Source organism: Anolis sagrei, chromosome 3 (assembly GCF_037176765.1).
Source record: "Anolis sagrei isolate rAnoSag1 chromosome 3, rAnoSag1.mat, whole genome shotgun sequence".
Lineage (NCBI taxonomy): Eukaryota > Metazoa > Chordata > Lepidosauria > Squamata > Dactyloidae > Anolis > Anolis sagrei.
In genome coordinates, this window is record NC_090023.1 from 2,131,144 (window position 1) to 2,146,773 (window position 15,630).

The window sequence follows — 15,630 nt, forward strand, 5'->3', positions numbered from 1 at the left end:
TTCCCAGTCTGGGATTGGGGTGCTGGAGGCCTCCTTTGACCATCGGCCTGAGAGCAGGAATTCCCCCTTTGGCTTCTCCCTTGCCTTCCTTGCAAGGAGGGTTTTGCAATTTCTGACAGAGGAGGAAGAGGAAGAGGAAGAGGAGGAGGAGAAGGAGGAGAAGGAGGAGGGCAAGGTCTTCCTTCCTCTTTCGGTCTCTTTGGCACTTCTTCTGACCTCCTCGTTCTCTCTCTTTGGAAGACCAGCCAACGTCTCGCTTGCGGTGCATTTTGCATGTGTGCAAACGCCGTAAACATTGTTGACATTCCTGCCTTTGGAACCCTATTTGTCATCTCTTGTTGACTTCTCTTCTCAAGACCGAAAACCCTTGGAGATCATGCTCTCCGGAGAACTATACATCCCAGAGCGCCTTGGTCCCTGCTGATACTACTATTTGCAAGAAAAGGAGATTTTGGGGTCTCTCATTTGCAAGCTCCAGACCGCACGTAAGTTCATATTACTTTCCCATCATAATTTCTCAATTTATTGTCATGTAACAAGAATGTTTTGCTTGTTTGCTGTGGACTCGTCTTGTTGTGTTTCAAATAACGATAATAACGATATGAACATATTATATTTATTACATATACATAACATCCCTTCCCAAGGTCCTGAGGTGATATTATGAAATGATGAGTCTCTTCCTCTGGAGGTTTTGAAAGAGATACCAGATGGTTATCTGTTGGGAGGGCTTGGATTGTGTCCTCCTGAATGGCAGAATGGGATCAGACTGCATGACCTTTGGGGTCCCCTTCCAGCTCTAGTGGAATATATGTAGTCTGGTAGAGTCTCCTTTATGGGAGGTTTTGAAACAGAGACTGACTGGCCATCTGTCAGGAGGGTTGGATTGTGTCCCACTGAATGGCAGAGAGGGGTCAGACTGGATGGCCTTTGGGTAACCCCTGAAACCCTAGGATTTGCAGTCTGTTGGAGTCTCTTTCTCTGGAGCTTTTTCAATAGAGGCTGAATGGCCATCTGTCGGGAAGGCTTGGATTGTGTCCTCCTGAATGGCAGAATGGGGTCAGACTAGATGGCCTTTGGGTGCCCCCCGCAGCCCTAGGATTTGGTGTCTGATGGAGTCTCTTCCTCTGGAGGTTTTGAAACAGAGGCTGGGTGGCCATCTGTCAGGTGGGCTTGGATTGTGTCCTCCTGAATGACAAAATGGGTCAGACTGGATGACCTTGGAGTGCCCCATGCAGCCCTGGGATTTGCAGTCTGTTGGAGTCTCTTTCTCTGGAGGTTTTTGAAACAGAGGCTGGGTGGTCATCTGTCAGGAGGGCTTGAATTGTGTCTTCCTGAGTGGGGTCAGACTAGATGGTCTTTGGGGAGCCCTCGCAGCCCTAGGATTTGGAGTCTCTTCCTCTGGAGGTTTTTCAAACACAACAGGATGAGTCCACAGCCCGCAAGGTCACTCTGCTGGCTGTTGCATTGGATCACACGTCGAACACTTCCCAAGTGTGTAGGACTATTATTATTATTATTATTATTATTATTATTATTATTATTTGAAACACAACGTTATTTGAAACTGCACCGGGATTGTGGCGCAGCTGGCTGAGTGTCAGCTGCATTAAGATCACTCTGACCAAAAGGTCATGAGTTCGAAGCCAGCCTGGGTCGGAGTGGGTTTCCAACCAATTGTGTGTAGTCTGTTGTCGACCTTTGCAACCCGAAAGACAGTTGCATCTGTCAAGTAGGAAAATTAGGTACCACCTTACAGTGTGGGGAGGCTAAATTAACTGATTTATGCGGCCATAAAGAAGACTCCAGCGGGGAAGCATGCGGGGAATGCGGAAGTGCTTCATCAGCCCGGGTTGGAGTGGGTTTCCAACCAATTGGGTGTAGCCTGTTGTCGACCTTTGCAACCTGAAAGACAGTTGCATCTGTCAAGTAGGAAAATTAGGTACCACCTTACAGTGTGGGGAGGCTAGATTAACTAATTTATGAGGCTATAAAGAAGACTCCAGCAGGGAAGCATGCGGGGAATGCGGAAGTGCTTCATCATCCCGGGTTGGAGTGGGTTTCCAACCAATTGGGTGTAGCCTGTTGTCGACCTTTGCAACCTGAAAGACAGTTGCATCTGTCAAGTAGGAAAATTAGGTACCACCTTACAGTGTGGGGAGGCTAGATTAACTAATTTATGAGGCTATAAAGAAGACTCCAGCAGGGAAGCATGCGGGGAATGCGGAAGTGCTTCATCATCCCGGGTTGGAGTGGGTTTCCAACCAATTGGGTGTAGCCTGTTGTTGACCTTTGCAACCTGAAAGACAGTTGCATCTGTCAAGTAGGAAAATTAGGTACCACCTTAAAGTGTGGGGAGGCTAGATTAACTAATTTATGAGGCTATAAAGAAGACTCCAGCAGGGAAGCATGCGGGGAATGCGGAAGTGCTTCATCAGCCCGGGTTGGAGTGGGTTTCCAACCAATTGGGTGTAGCCTGTTGTCGACCTTTGCAACCTGAAAGACAGTTGCATCTGTCAAGTAGGAAAATTAGGTACCACCTTACAGTGTGGGGAGGCTAGATTAACTAATTTATGAGGCTATAAAGAAGACTCCAGCAGGGAAGCATGCGGGGAATGCGGAAGTGCTTCATCATCCCGGGTTGGAGTGGGTTTCCAACCAATTGGGTGTAGCCTGTTGTTGACCTTTGCAACCTGAAAGACAGTTGCATCTTTAAGGTACCACCTTAAAGTGTGGGGAGGCTAAATTAACTGATTTATGAAGCCATAAAGAAGACTCCAGCAAAGTATGCGGGGAAGCATGCGGGGAATGCGGAGTGCTTCATCAGCGTTGCAGATGGACGATGAAAGTGACAGCTCCCCTGGCGGCCAGAAAAACTTAAATAGCCTCTGTGTATGTCTGTATATGTTTGTATGTCAAAATTGGCATTGAATGTTTGCCATATACGTGTACACTGTAATCCGCCCTGAGTCCCCTGCGGGGTGAGGAGAAGGGCGGAATAGAAAAGCTGTAAATAAATAAAATAATAAATAAGTAAACGAGTCAACAGCAAACAAGGTCACTCTGCTGGGTGTTGCATTGGATCACACATCGCACACCTCCCAAGTGTCTAGGACTGTGTGATGGAGCTGCAAATAATGTGTGCAGATTCCAGTAAGGTGGCCTTTTGCAGCTGGCAGATGGTAATCTTATCAGTGCTGATTGTGTTTAAGTGCAGGCCAAGGTCTTGAGGCACTGCACCCAGTGTGCCGATCATCACTGGGACCACCTTTACTTGCTTGTGCAGTTCAAACTTAAAATCTTCATAATAATAATAATAATAATAATAATAATAATGGGTTGTTGTAGGTTTTTTTGGGCTGTATGGCCATGTTCTAGAGGCATTCTCTCCTGACGTTTTGACTGCATCTATGGCAAGTATCCTCAGAGGTAGTGAGGTCTGTTGGAACTAGGAAAAAGGGTTTATATATCTGTGGAAGGACCAAGGTGGGACAAAGGACTCTTGTCTGCTGGAGCCAGGTGTGACTGTTTCAACTGACCACCTTGATTAGCACTTGATTGCCTGGCAGTGCCTGGAGCAATCTTTTGTTGAGAGGTGATTAGATGTATTGTCGAAGGCTTTCATGGCTGGAATCACTGGGTTGTTGTAGATTTTTTCGGGCTATATGGCCATGGTTTAGAGGCATTCTCTCCTGATGTTTCGCCTGCATCTATGGCAAGCATCCTCAGAGGTAGTGAGGTCTGTTGGAACTAGGAAAAAGGGTTTATATATCTGTGGAATGGCTGGGGTGAGGCAAAGGACTCTTTTCTGCTGGAGCTAGGTGTGAATGTTTCAACTGACCACCTTGATTAGCATATAATGGCCTGACAGTGCCTGGGGCAATCTTTTGTTGAGAGGTGATTAGATGTATTGTCGAAGGCTTTCATGGCCGGAATCACTGGGTTGTTGTAGGTTTTTTCAGGCTATATGGCCATGTTCTAGAGGCATTCTCTCCTGACATTTCGCCTGCATCTACGGCAAGCATCCTCAGAGGTTGTGAGGTCTGTTGGAACTAGGAAAAGGGGTTTATATATCTGTGGAATGACCAGGGTGGGACAAAGGACTCTTGTCTGTTGGAGCTAGGTGTGAAAGTTTCAGCTGCCCATCTTGATTAGTATTTGATTGCCTGGCAGTGCCTGGAGCAATCTTTTGTTGAGAGGTGATTAGATGTGCTTGTTTGTTTCCTCTCTGTTGTTGTGCTGTTCTAATTGTAATAATAATAATAATTAATAATAGTAATATTAATCATCTTCATCGGTATTAATGATGATGATAATCATCATCACCATTATCATCATTATGTATTTAACTATGTTGTTCCCAGGCTCGAGCCAAAAGGAGAGGCAGATAACAACAACAACAACAGCAACAACATGAACCTATTTTTATTATTGGTTCATATTATGTTAGTGTGCTTGTTTCGTCAGCACGAATTGTTGTTAAGTGCAGGCCAAGGTCTTGAGGCACTGCACCCAGTGTGCCGATCACCACTGGGACCCCCTTGACTGGCTTGTGACCGAGTCTTTGCCGTTCAAACTTAAAATCCTCATAATAATAATAATAATAATCATCATCATCATCATCAGTATTAATGATGATGATAGTCATCATCATCATTGTATTGTCGAAGGCTTTCATGGCCGAAATCACTAGGTTGTTGTAGGTTTTTCAGGCTATATGGCCATGTTCTAGAAGCATTCTCTCCTGACGTTTCGCCTGCATATATGGCAAGTATCCTCACCTCACTACCTCTGAGGATGCTTGCCATATATGCAGGCGAAACGTCAGGAGAGAATGCTTCTAGAACATGGTCACATATGGCAAGCATCCTCAGAGGTAGTGAGGTGAGGATACTTGCCATAGATGCAGGTGAAATGTCAGGAGAGAATGCTTCTAGACCATGGCCATATAGCCCGAAAAAACCTACAACAACCCATCATCATCGTTATTATGTATTTAACTATGTTGTTCCTAGGCTTGAGCCAAAAGGAGAGGAAGATACCAACAACAACAACAACAACAACAACAGCATGAACCTATTTTTATTATTGTTTCCTATTATGCTAGTGTGTTTGTTTCAGTTTTGTGAGATGTAGAGTATGCAATGCAAGCAGATTTCCATAGTATATAATACTTAGTTGTATACCGAAACCTGCTCAACAACAACAACAACAACAACAACAACAGCATGAACCTATTTTTATTATTGGTTCCTATTATGCTAGTGTGCTTGTTTCAGTTTTGTGAGGTGTAGAGTATGCAATGCAAGCATATTTCCATAGTATATAACACTTATATACTGAAACCTGCTCTCATTGTATACTCTTGGGCCAAAACTAACAAAATGAAGTTCAACAGTGACAAATGCAAGATACTCCACTTTGGCAGAAAAAATGAAATGCAAAGATACAGAATGGGGGACGATAATGCCTGGCTTGAGAGCAGTACGTGTGAAAAAGATCTTGGAGTCCTCGTGGACAGGAAGGTGAACATGAGCCAGGAATGTGATGTGACGGCAAAAAAAGCCAATGGGATTTTGGCCTGCATCAATAGGAGCATAGTGTCTAGATCTAAGGAAGTAATGCTCCCCATGCTCTATTCTGCTTTGGTTAGACCACTTTACCTGGAATATTGTGTCCAGTTCTGGGCACCACAATTCAAGAGAGAGATTGACAAGCTGGAATACTGTGTCCAGAGGAGGGTGGCTCAAATGATCAAGGGTCTGGAGAACAAGCCCTATGAGGAGCGGCTTAGGGAACTGGGCATGTTTAGCCTGAAGAAGAGAAGGCTGAGAGGAGACATGATAGCCATGGATAAATATGTGAGAGGAAGCCACAGGGAGGAGGAGGGAGCAAGCTTGTTTTCTGCTTCCTTGCAGACTAAGACGCAATGGAGGAATGGCTTCAAACTACAAGAGAGGAGATTCCACCTGAACATGAGGAAGAACTTCCTGACTGTGAGAGCCGTTCAGCAGTGGAACTCTCTGCCCCGGAGGGAGTGTGGTGGAGGCTCCTTCTTTGGAAGCTTTTAAGCAGAGGCTGGATGGCCATCTGTCAGGGGTGATTTGAATGCAATATTCCTGCTTCTTGGCAGAATGGGGTTGGACTGGATGGCCCAGGAGGTCTCTTCCAACTCTTTGATCCTATGATTCTATGATTCTTTCCTTTGTTTTTCCCATATGTTATTATTTACTTTTGAATATTCAAGACTAGTTAAATAAACAAGACAAACAACACCCATTTGTATCATTTTTGCCAATCTACAAACTTGCCGGGGATTGGTGCCAGCTGGCATCGGCGAACAATACAAAGCCAACTTCCTGAAATGACAAGTTGCAAAATTTGAAACGTTTCCGTCGCCCTGTTTCTTTGCACACGATGAATGCATGTTCAAAACAATTATTTGCAGGATAGAAAAAGGGACCGGAGCGCCACAACGTTTGTGAGTGACCACTGTCCTATTTTGGGAAGATTTTTTTTTTTGCCGGTTGCTGTTGCTTCTTCCGCTTCTTCTTCTATTTCGGTGCGCCCTTCCTCTGCCTTTTTTTGTCATTGCAAAATGCCTTTCTATTTGCTTGAGAGTATTTACATTATTTTTATCTGTTGATTTGTGCATTTAATAGAATAATAAACACAACAAAGTTAGTACACAGCAAACAAGGTCACATAACTGATTGTTTTTAAGTGCAGGCCAAGGTCTTGAGGCACTGCACCCAGTGTGCCAATCACCACTGGGACTACCTTCACTGGCTTGTTCCAGAGTCTTTGCAGTTTGAGTATTATTATTATTATTATTATTATTATTATTATTATTAGATACACAACAAGGTTAGTACACAGCAAACACAGCAAACAAGGTCACATCATTGATTGTTTTTAAGTGCAGGCCAAGGTCTTGAGGCACTGCACCCAGTGTGCCGATCAGCACTCGGACCACCTTGACTGGCTTGTTCCAGAGTCTTTGCAGTTTGAGTATTATTATTATTATTATTATTATTATTATTATTATTATTAGATACACAACAAGGTTAGTACACAGCAAACGCAGCAAACAAGGTCACATCATTGATTGTTTTTAAGTGCAGGCCAAGGTCTTGAGGCACTGCACCCAGTGTGCCGATCACCACTGGGACCACCTTGACTGGCTTGTCCCAGAGTCTTTGCAGTTTGAGTATTATTATTATTATTATTATTATTATTATTATTATTAGATACACAACACGATTAGTACACAGCAAGCAAGGTCACATCATTGATTGTTTTTAAGTGCAGGCCAAGGTCTTGAGGCACTGCACCCAGTGTGCCGATCACCACTGGGACCACCTTGACTGGCTTGTGCTAGAGTCTTTGCAGTTCAATCTTTGCAGTTTGATTATTATTATTATTATTATTATTATTATTATTATTAGATACACAACAAGATGGGTACACAGCAAACTATATCTCTCTGCTGGCTGTTGTATTGGATTCCACGTCAGACTCTTCCCAAGTGTCTAGGGCTGTATGAGATGTATTGGCCAATAATGTGTGCAGATACCAATAAGATGGCCTTTTGCAGCTGACCTGTGCTGAGTTTGTCATCATTGATTGTTTTTAAGTGCAGGCCAAGGTCTTGAGGAACTGCACCCAGTGTGCCAATCACCACTGGGACTACCTTGACTGGCTTGTCCCAGAGTCTTTGCAGTTTGAGTATTATTATTATTATTATTAGATACACAACAAGGTTAGTACACAACAAACACAGCAAACAAGGTCACATCATTGATTGTTTTTAAGTGCAGGCCAAGGTCTTGAGGCACTGCACCCAGTGTGCCAGTCACCACTGGGACTACCTTGACTGGCTTGTTCCAGAGTCTTTGCAGTTTGAGTATTATTATTATTATTATTATTATTATTATTATTATTATTATTAGATACACAAGAAGATTAGTAGATAGCAAACAAGGTCACTCTGCTGGATGTTGTATTGGATTCCACATTGGACCCCTCTCAAATGTCTAGGACTCTTGAGTTTGTCATCATTGATTGTTTTTAAGTGCAGGCCAAGGTCTTGAGGCACTGCACCCAGTGTGCCGATCACTACTGGGACCACCTTGACTGGCTTGTCCCACAGTCTTTGCAGTTTGAGTATTATTATTATTATTATTATTATTTACACAACAAGATTAGTACACAACAAACAAGGTCACTCTGTTAGCTGTTGTATTGGATCACACATCGGACCTTTCCCAAGTGTCTAGGGCTGTATGAGATGTATTGGTGAATAATGTGTGCAGATGCCAATAAAGTGGCCTTTTGCAGCTGGCCCGTGCTGAGTTTGTCATCATTGATTGTTTTTAAGTGCAGGCCAAGTTCTTGAGGCACTGCACCCAGTGTGCCGATCACCACTGGGACCACCTTGACTGGCTTGTGTATTTGCAGTTCGATCTTTGCATTTTGATAATGATGATAATGATGATGATGATGATTAGTTACACAACAAGATGAGTACACAGCAAACAAGATCTCTCTGCTGGCTGTTGTATTGGATCACATGTCGGACACTTCCAATAATAATAATAATAATAATAATAATAATAATAATAATAATAATAATAGTTATTATTATTTTACTGACACAAAAACACAGTATGTCACAGCAAATGAAATGTATATGCTGGATTATTGTTGTTGTTGTTGTTGTTATTGTTATTATTATTATTATTACCAATAAGGTGTCCTTTTGCAGCTGACCCCTGCTGAGTTTGTCATCATTTATTGTTTTTAAGTGCAGGCCAAGGTCTTTGGTACTGTACCCAGTGTGCCAATCACTACTGGGACCACCAGTTTGAGTATTATTATTATTAGAGACACAACAAGATGAGTACACATCAAACAAGATCTCTCTGCTGGCTGTTGTATTGGATCACACATCGGACACTTCCAATAATAATAATAATAATAATAATAATAATAATTATTATTATTATTATTATTTTACTGACACAAAAACACAGTATGTCACAGCAAATGAGATGTATATGCTGGGTTGTTGTTGTTGTTGTTGTTGTTGTTATTTGAAACACAGCAAGATGAGTCCACAGCAAACAAGGTCACTCTGCGGGCTGTTGTACTGGATGACACATTGGACCCTTCCCAAGTGTCTAGGATTGTGTGATGTATTGGCAAATAATGCGTGCAGATCCCAGTAGAGTAACCTTTTGCAGCTGGCAGGTGGTAATTTTGTCAGTGCCTATTGTGTTTAAGTGCAGGCCAAGGTCTTGAGGCACTGCACCCAGTGTGCCGATCACCACTGGGACCCCCTTGACTGGCTTGTGTTAGAGTCTTTGCAGTTTGATCTTTAAATCCTCATATCGTGCCAGCTTTTCCAGTTGTTTCTCTTCAATCCTGTTGTCACCTGGGATTGCGACATCAACAATCCATACTTTGTTTTTTTACACGATGTTGAGGTCAGGAATCTTGTGCTCCAGAACTCTGTCTGTCTGAATCCGGAAGTCCCTGAGGAGCTTGACGTGTTCATTCTCTAACTCTTTCAAGCTTGTGATCCCACCAGTTCTTTGACGCAGGCAGATGGGATTTGTGGCACAAGTTCCAATTGTTCGTCTGAGCAACAGTGTTGTGCCTCTGCTTGGAGTCTGTCCGCGTCTTTTTCTTCTTGCAGCAGCTGAGGATGGGATCTATTGTTTCATCTGCTTCCTTGCAGAGTCTACACTTGGGATCTGTGGCCAACTTTTCAGTTCTGGCTTTGATTGTTGTTGTTGTTGTTGTTAGACACACAACAAGATGAGTACACAGCAAACAAGATCTCTCTGCTGGCTGTTGTATTGGATGACATGTCGGGCATTGTTGTTGTTGTTGTTGTTGTTGTTATGCACCCAGCCTCTTCTTATGTCCTGAGGTGGGGCACAACATAGTTAAATGTATAGATAAAATATAATACTCTTGCGAATTTTTTCAATGGCATCTCGAATGGGAAAAAAGGAAGATATAATAATAACAACAACAACAACAACAACAACAACAACGCATGTGACATTAGAGGCCTATTTAGAGATGGTTGTGTGTGTAGTTTGCTGACACTGGAATGGTTTGGGGTGAAGTCTTTGGCCTTTTATCCTCATTTGATCTGTCTGTCTCCTTTTTCTGTAGGTCAGGAATGGGCCAACTTTGGCTCTCCAGGTGTTTTGGACTCCAACTCCCACAATCCCATAAGAATTGTGAGAGTTGGAGTCCAAAACACCTGGAGGGCCAAAGTTTGCCAATGACTGCTATAGATCATAGCCCCCATTTTCAGAGGGGGCTTCAAACTATAGGCGGGGTTTCTTAATCATAGGGTCCTAGAGTTGGAAGGGACCCCCAAAGGCCATCCAGTCTAACCCAAGTCCCTTCCAACTCTAGGATCCTATTATCCTGTCTTCAGGTCACCTGCCGACTTATGTCCAGCTCCATTCCACCTTGCAGGAACACCCAACGAATCATAGAATCATAGAATCAAAGAGTTGGAAGAGACCTCCTGGGCCATCCAGTCCAACCCCATTCTGCCAAGAAGCAGGAATATTGCATTCAAATCACCCCTGACAGATGGCCATCCAGCCTCTGCTTAAAAGCTTCCAAAGAAGGAGCCTCCACCACACTCCGGGGCAGAGAGTTCCACTGCTGAATGGCTCTCACAGTCAGGAAGTTCTTCCTGACTGTGACTGTGAGAGAATGAATGAGTGAATGAATGAGTGAATGAATCATGGAGAATGAATGAGTGAATGAATGAGTGAATGAATCATGGAATCCTATGTCAGAGTAAAATTCGGGGGGCTATGCGCAGCAGATGAGGTGCTAGATCAAACAGACACAGGACTCCAAAAATTCCAGGACTCTGCCGTTTTCCAGTTTTAAAAATAACACAAAGTTTACTTAGTACATCTCAATACATGTCTACTTCTAAGTGAGCAAAATCAGCAACTACAAAGCACAGCTTCAGTACAGTTTCGGAACATCTGCTTATCAGGCTCTCTGGCTGTAAGCCGGATACTCCCTCTTTCTTCCCAGCAGAGAAACTCGTTATCTAACTTCTGTCAAGGTCTCTTCTCTCTGTACATCTCTGTCTCTTACAACAATTCCAACACATAATTGAACATAACAGAATCCATCTTGAATACATATGAACACCATTCATAATCATATAGAAGCACATTGAAAAACCATACATGCATACCTTCAATAATTCTGACATCCTAGAGTTGGAAGAGAGCCCAAGGGTCATCTAGTCCAACACCGGGTTTCTAGACAGGAAGGCACAATGACTGAATGTATCAGTGAGCGAATGTATCAGTGAGCGAAGGTATCAATGAGCGAAGGTATCAATGAGCGAAGGTATCAATGAGCGAAGGTATCAATGAGCGAAGGTATCAGTGAGCGAAGGTATCAGTGAGCGAAGGTATCAGTGAGCGAAGGTATCAGTGAGCGAAGGTATCAGTGAGCAAAGGTATCAATGAGCGAAGGTATCAGTGAGCGAAGGTATCAGTGTGAGAAGGTATCAGTGAGCGAAGGTATCAGTGAGCGAAGGTATCAGTGAGCGAAGGTATCAGTGAGCGAAGGTATCAGTGAGCGAAGGTATCAGTGAGCGAAGGTATCAGTGAGCGAAGGTATCAGTGAGCGAAGGTATCAGTGAGCGAAGGTATCAGTGAGCGAAGGTATCAGTGAGCGAAGGTATCAGTGAGCGAAGGTATCAGTGAGCGAAGGTATCAGTGAGCGAAGGTATCAGTGAGCGAAGGTATCAGTGAGCGAAGGTATCAGTGAGAGAAGGTATCAGTGAGCGAAGGTATCAGTGAGCGAAGGTATCAGTGAGCGAAGGTATCAGTGAGCGAAGGTATCAGTGAGCGAAGGTATATGTGAGCGAAGGTATCAGTGAGCGAAGGTATCAGTGAGCGAAGGTATCAGTGAGCGAAGGTATCAGTGTGAGAAGGTATCAGTGAGCGAAGGTATCAGTGAGCGAAGGTATCAGTGAGCGAAGGTATCAGTGAGCGAAGGTATCAGTGAGCGAAGGTATCAGTGAGCGAAGGTATCAGTGAGCGAAGGTATCAGTGAGCGAAGGTATCAGTGAGCGAAGGTATCAGTGAGCGAAGGTATCAGTGAGCGAAGGTATCAGTGAGCGAAGGTATCAGTGAGCGAAGGTATCAGTGAGCGAAGGTATCAGTGAGCGAAGGTATCAGTGAGCGAAGGTATCAGTGAGAGAAGGTATCAGTGAGCGAAGGTATCAGTGAGCGAAGGTATCAGTGAGCGAAGGTATCAGTGAGCGAAGGTATCAGTGAGCGAAGGTATCAGTGAGCGAAGGTATATGTGAGCGAAGGTATCAGTGAGCGAAGGTATCAGTGAGCGAAGGTATCAGTGAGCGAAGGTATCAGTGTGAGAAGGTATCAGTGAGCGAAGGTATCAGTGAGCGAAGGTATCAGTGAGCGAAGGTATCAGTGAGCGAAGGTATCAGTGAGCGAAGGTATATGTGAGCGAAGGTATCAGTGAGCGAAGGTATCAGTGAGCGAAGGTATCAGTGAGCGAAGGTATCAGTGTGAGAAGGTATCAGTGAGCGAAGGTATCAGTGAGCGAAGGTATCAGTGAGCGAAGGTATCAGTGAGCGAAGGTATCAGTGAGCGAAGGTATCAGTGAGCGAAGGTATATGTGAGCGAAGGTATCAGTGAGCGAAGGTATCAGTGAGCGAAGGTATCAGTGAGCGAAGGTATCAGTGTGAGAAGGTATCAGTGAGCGAAGGTATCAGTGAGCGAAGGTATCAGTGAGCGAAGGTATCAGTGAGCGAAGGTATCAGTGAGCGAATGTATCACTGAGCGAAGGTATCAATGAGGGAATGTATCACTGAGCGAAGGTATCAATGAGTGAATGTATCACTGAGCGAAGGTATCAATGAGTGAATGTATCACTGAGCGAAGGTATCACTGAGCGAATGTATCAGTGGGTGAATCAATGAGCGAAGGTATCAATGAGTGAATGTATCAGTGAGCGAATGTATCAATGTGCGAATATATTGGTGAGCAAATGTATCGGTGAATGAATGTATTGGTGAGCGAATGTATCAATGAGTTAATATATCAATGAGCGAAGGAATCAATGAATGAATGTATCAGTGAGTGAATGTATCAGTGAGTGAATGTATCAATGAATGAACGTATCAATGAGCAAATGTATAAATGAATGAATGTATGAATGAGCGAATGCATTAATGAGCAAATGTATCAATGAGCGAATGTATCAGTGAGCGAATGTATCAGTGAATGAAGGTATCAGTGAATGAATCTGCATAGAGGTAGGCTGGTTGTTGATTCTAGGTAGCCCAGCCTCTGTTGCCTAGAGGCACCCTCTGTTTGGGCAGTGTTAACTAGCACTTCATTAACATTGAGCAGCCATGAAGCTTGCAGAGTCAATCAGTGAGGGTATCTGCATAGAGGTAGCCTGGTAGTTGTTGCCTGGAGGCACCCTCTGTTTGGAAGGTCTTAACCGGCAATTGAACCCTGATCTGTTTGAAGCAAATGTGAAAGTTGCAATTCACAAGCTTGATTAGCATTGAGTAGCCATGATGTTTGCAGAGTCAATTAGTGAGAGGATATGCATAGAGGTAGCCTAGCTGTTGTTGCCTGGAGGCACCCTCTGTTTGGGTGTTGTTAACTGGCACTTGAACCCTGGTCTCTTTGAAACAAATGTGAAAGTTGCAATTCACAATCTTGATACGCATTGACTAGCCATGAAGTTTGCAGAGTCAATCAGTGGGGGATCTGCATAGAGGTAGCCTGGCTGTTGTTGCCTGGAGGCACCCTCTGTTTGAACCCAGATCTGTTTGAAGCAAGTATGAAAGTTGCAATTCGCAAGCTTGATTAGCATCGAGTAGCCATGAAGTTTGCAGAGTCAATCAGTGGGGGATCCGCATAGAGGCAACCTGGCTGTTGTTGCCTGGAGGCACCCTCTGTTTGGTTGGTGTCAACTGGCACTCAGTCTGTTTGAAGCAAGTGTGAAAGTTGCAATTCGCAAGCTTGATTAGCATTGCATAGCCATGAAATTTGCAGGGTCAATCAGTGGGGGATCTGCATAGAGACAGCCTGGCTGTTGTTGCCTGGAAGCACCCTCTGTTTGGGAGGTCTTAATCAGTAATTGAACCCTGATCTGTCTGATGTCAACTGGCACTTGATCTGTTTGAAGCAAGTGTAAAAGTTGCAATTCGCAAGCTTGATTAGCATTGAGTAGCCATGAAGCTTGCTGACTCAATCAGTGGGGGGATCCGCATAGAGACAGCCTGGCTGTTGTTGCCTGGAGGCACCCTCTGTTTGGTTGGTGATCTGTTTGAAGCAAGTGTGAAAGTTGCAATTCAAAAGCTTGATTAGCATTGAGTAGCCATGAAATTTGCAGGATCGATCAGTGAGGGTATCTGCATAGAGACAGCCTGGCTGTTGTTGCCTGGAGACACCCTCTGGCAGGGTTACACAATGAGTGAACGAACGAATGAATGAATGAATGCAACACCTCGAGCTGTCCGCGTGCCACTGATGTTCCCCTTTTCTCTCCTTCCAGGCCGAGGAGACCTGTGGGTGGGTGTCCCCGCCGGGATGCAGAGCATCAAGTGCGTGGTGGTGGGTGACGGTGCGGTGGGCAAGACCTGCCTGCTGATCTGCTACACCACCAACGCCTTCCCCAGCGAGTACATCCCCACGGTCTTCGACAACTACAGCGCCCAGAACACGGTGGACGGCCGGACGGTCAGCCTGAACCTGTGGGACACGGCCGGGCAGGAGGAGTACGACCGGCTGCGCACCCTCTCCTACCCGCAGACCAACGTCTTCGTGGTGTGCTTCTCCATCGCCAGCCCCTCCTCCTACGAGAACGTCAAGCACAAGTGGTACCCGGAGGTCTGCCACCACTGCCCCGACGTGCCCATCCTGCTGGTGGGCACCAAGAAGGACCTGCGCGGCGACGCCGAGGCCGTGCGCAGGCTCAAGGAGCAGAGCCAGGCCCCCCTCACCCCCCAGCAGGGACACGCCCTGGCCAAGCAGATCCGCGCCGTCAAGTACGTGGAGTGCTCCGCCCTCAACCAGGAGGGCATCAAGGACGTCTTCGCAGAGGCCGTCCGCGCCGTCCTCAACCCGGCCCCCGCCAAGCCCAAGAAGCCCTGCCGACTCTTGTGAGGAGCACCCAGGGGCCACCTGGACCACCCTCCGGGGAGAGGGGGTATCATACCCTTTCTGCCAGGCGAAGAGACACAATTCAAGCCCTCCCAGGAGATGGACAACCAGGTGGACTGTATTCCAGTAGGGTTGAAGGGAACTCCCAAGGCTACCCAGTCCAAGCATCTCCAGCCAGGAAGGAGGACACAGTCCAAGCCCTCCCAGGAGATGGACATCCCAGGTGGACCGTATTCCAGTAGGGTTGAAGGGACCTCCCAAGGCTACCCAGTCCAAGTATCTCCAGCCAGGAAGGAGGACAAAATCCAAGACCCCCCCAGGAGATGGACATCCCAGGTGGACCGTATTCCAGTAGGGTTGAAGGGACCTCCAAAGGCCACCCAGTATCTCCAGCCAGGAAGGAGGACACAATCCAAGC

At 45.3% G+C, this 15,630-nt stretch overlaps 1 protein-coding gene across 1 annotated transcript; it reads left to right on the forward strand.

Moving 5' to 3' along the window:
* Positions 1-14,587: 14,587 nt before the first annotated feature.
* Positions 14,588-15,295, forward strand: RHOG (ras homolog family member G). Its single transcript, XM_060771328.2, has one exon. The coding sequence runs from the start codon at positions 14,640-14,642 to the stop codon at positions 15,213-15,215; it is 576 nt and encodes a 191-aa protein (XP_060627311.1). The 5' UTR covers positions 14,588-14,639; the 3' UTR covers positions 15,216-15,295.
* The last annotated feature ends 335 nt before the right edge of the window (positions 15,296-15,630 follow it).

Coding starts and splice junctions, on each gene's coding strand:
- RHOG (XM_060771328.2), top strand. CDS start 14,640: ATGCAGAGCATCAAGTGCGTGGTGGTGGGTGACGGTGCGGTGGGCAAG.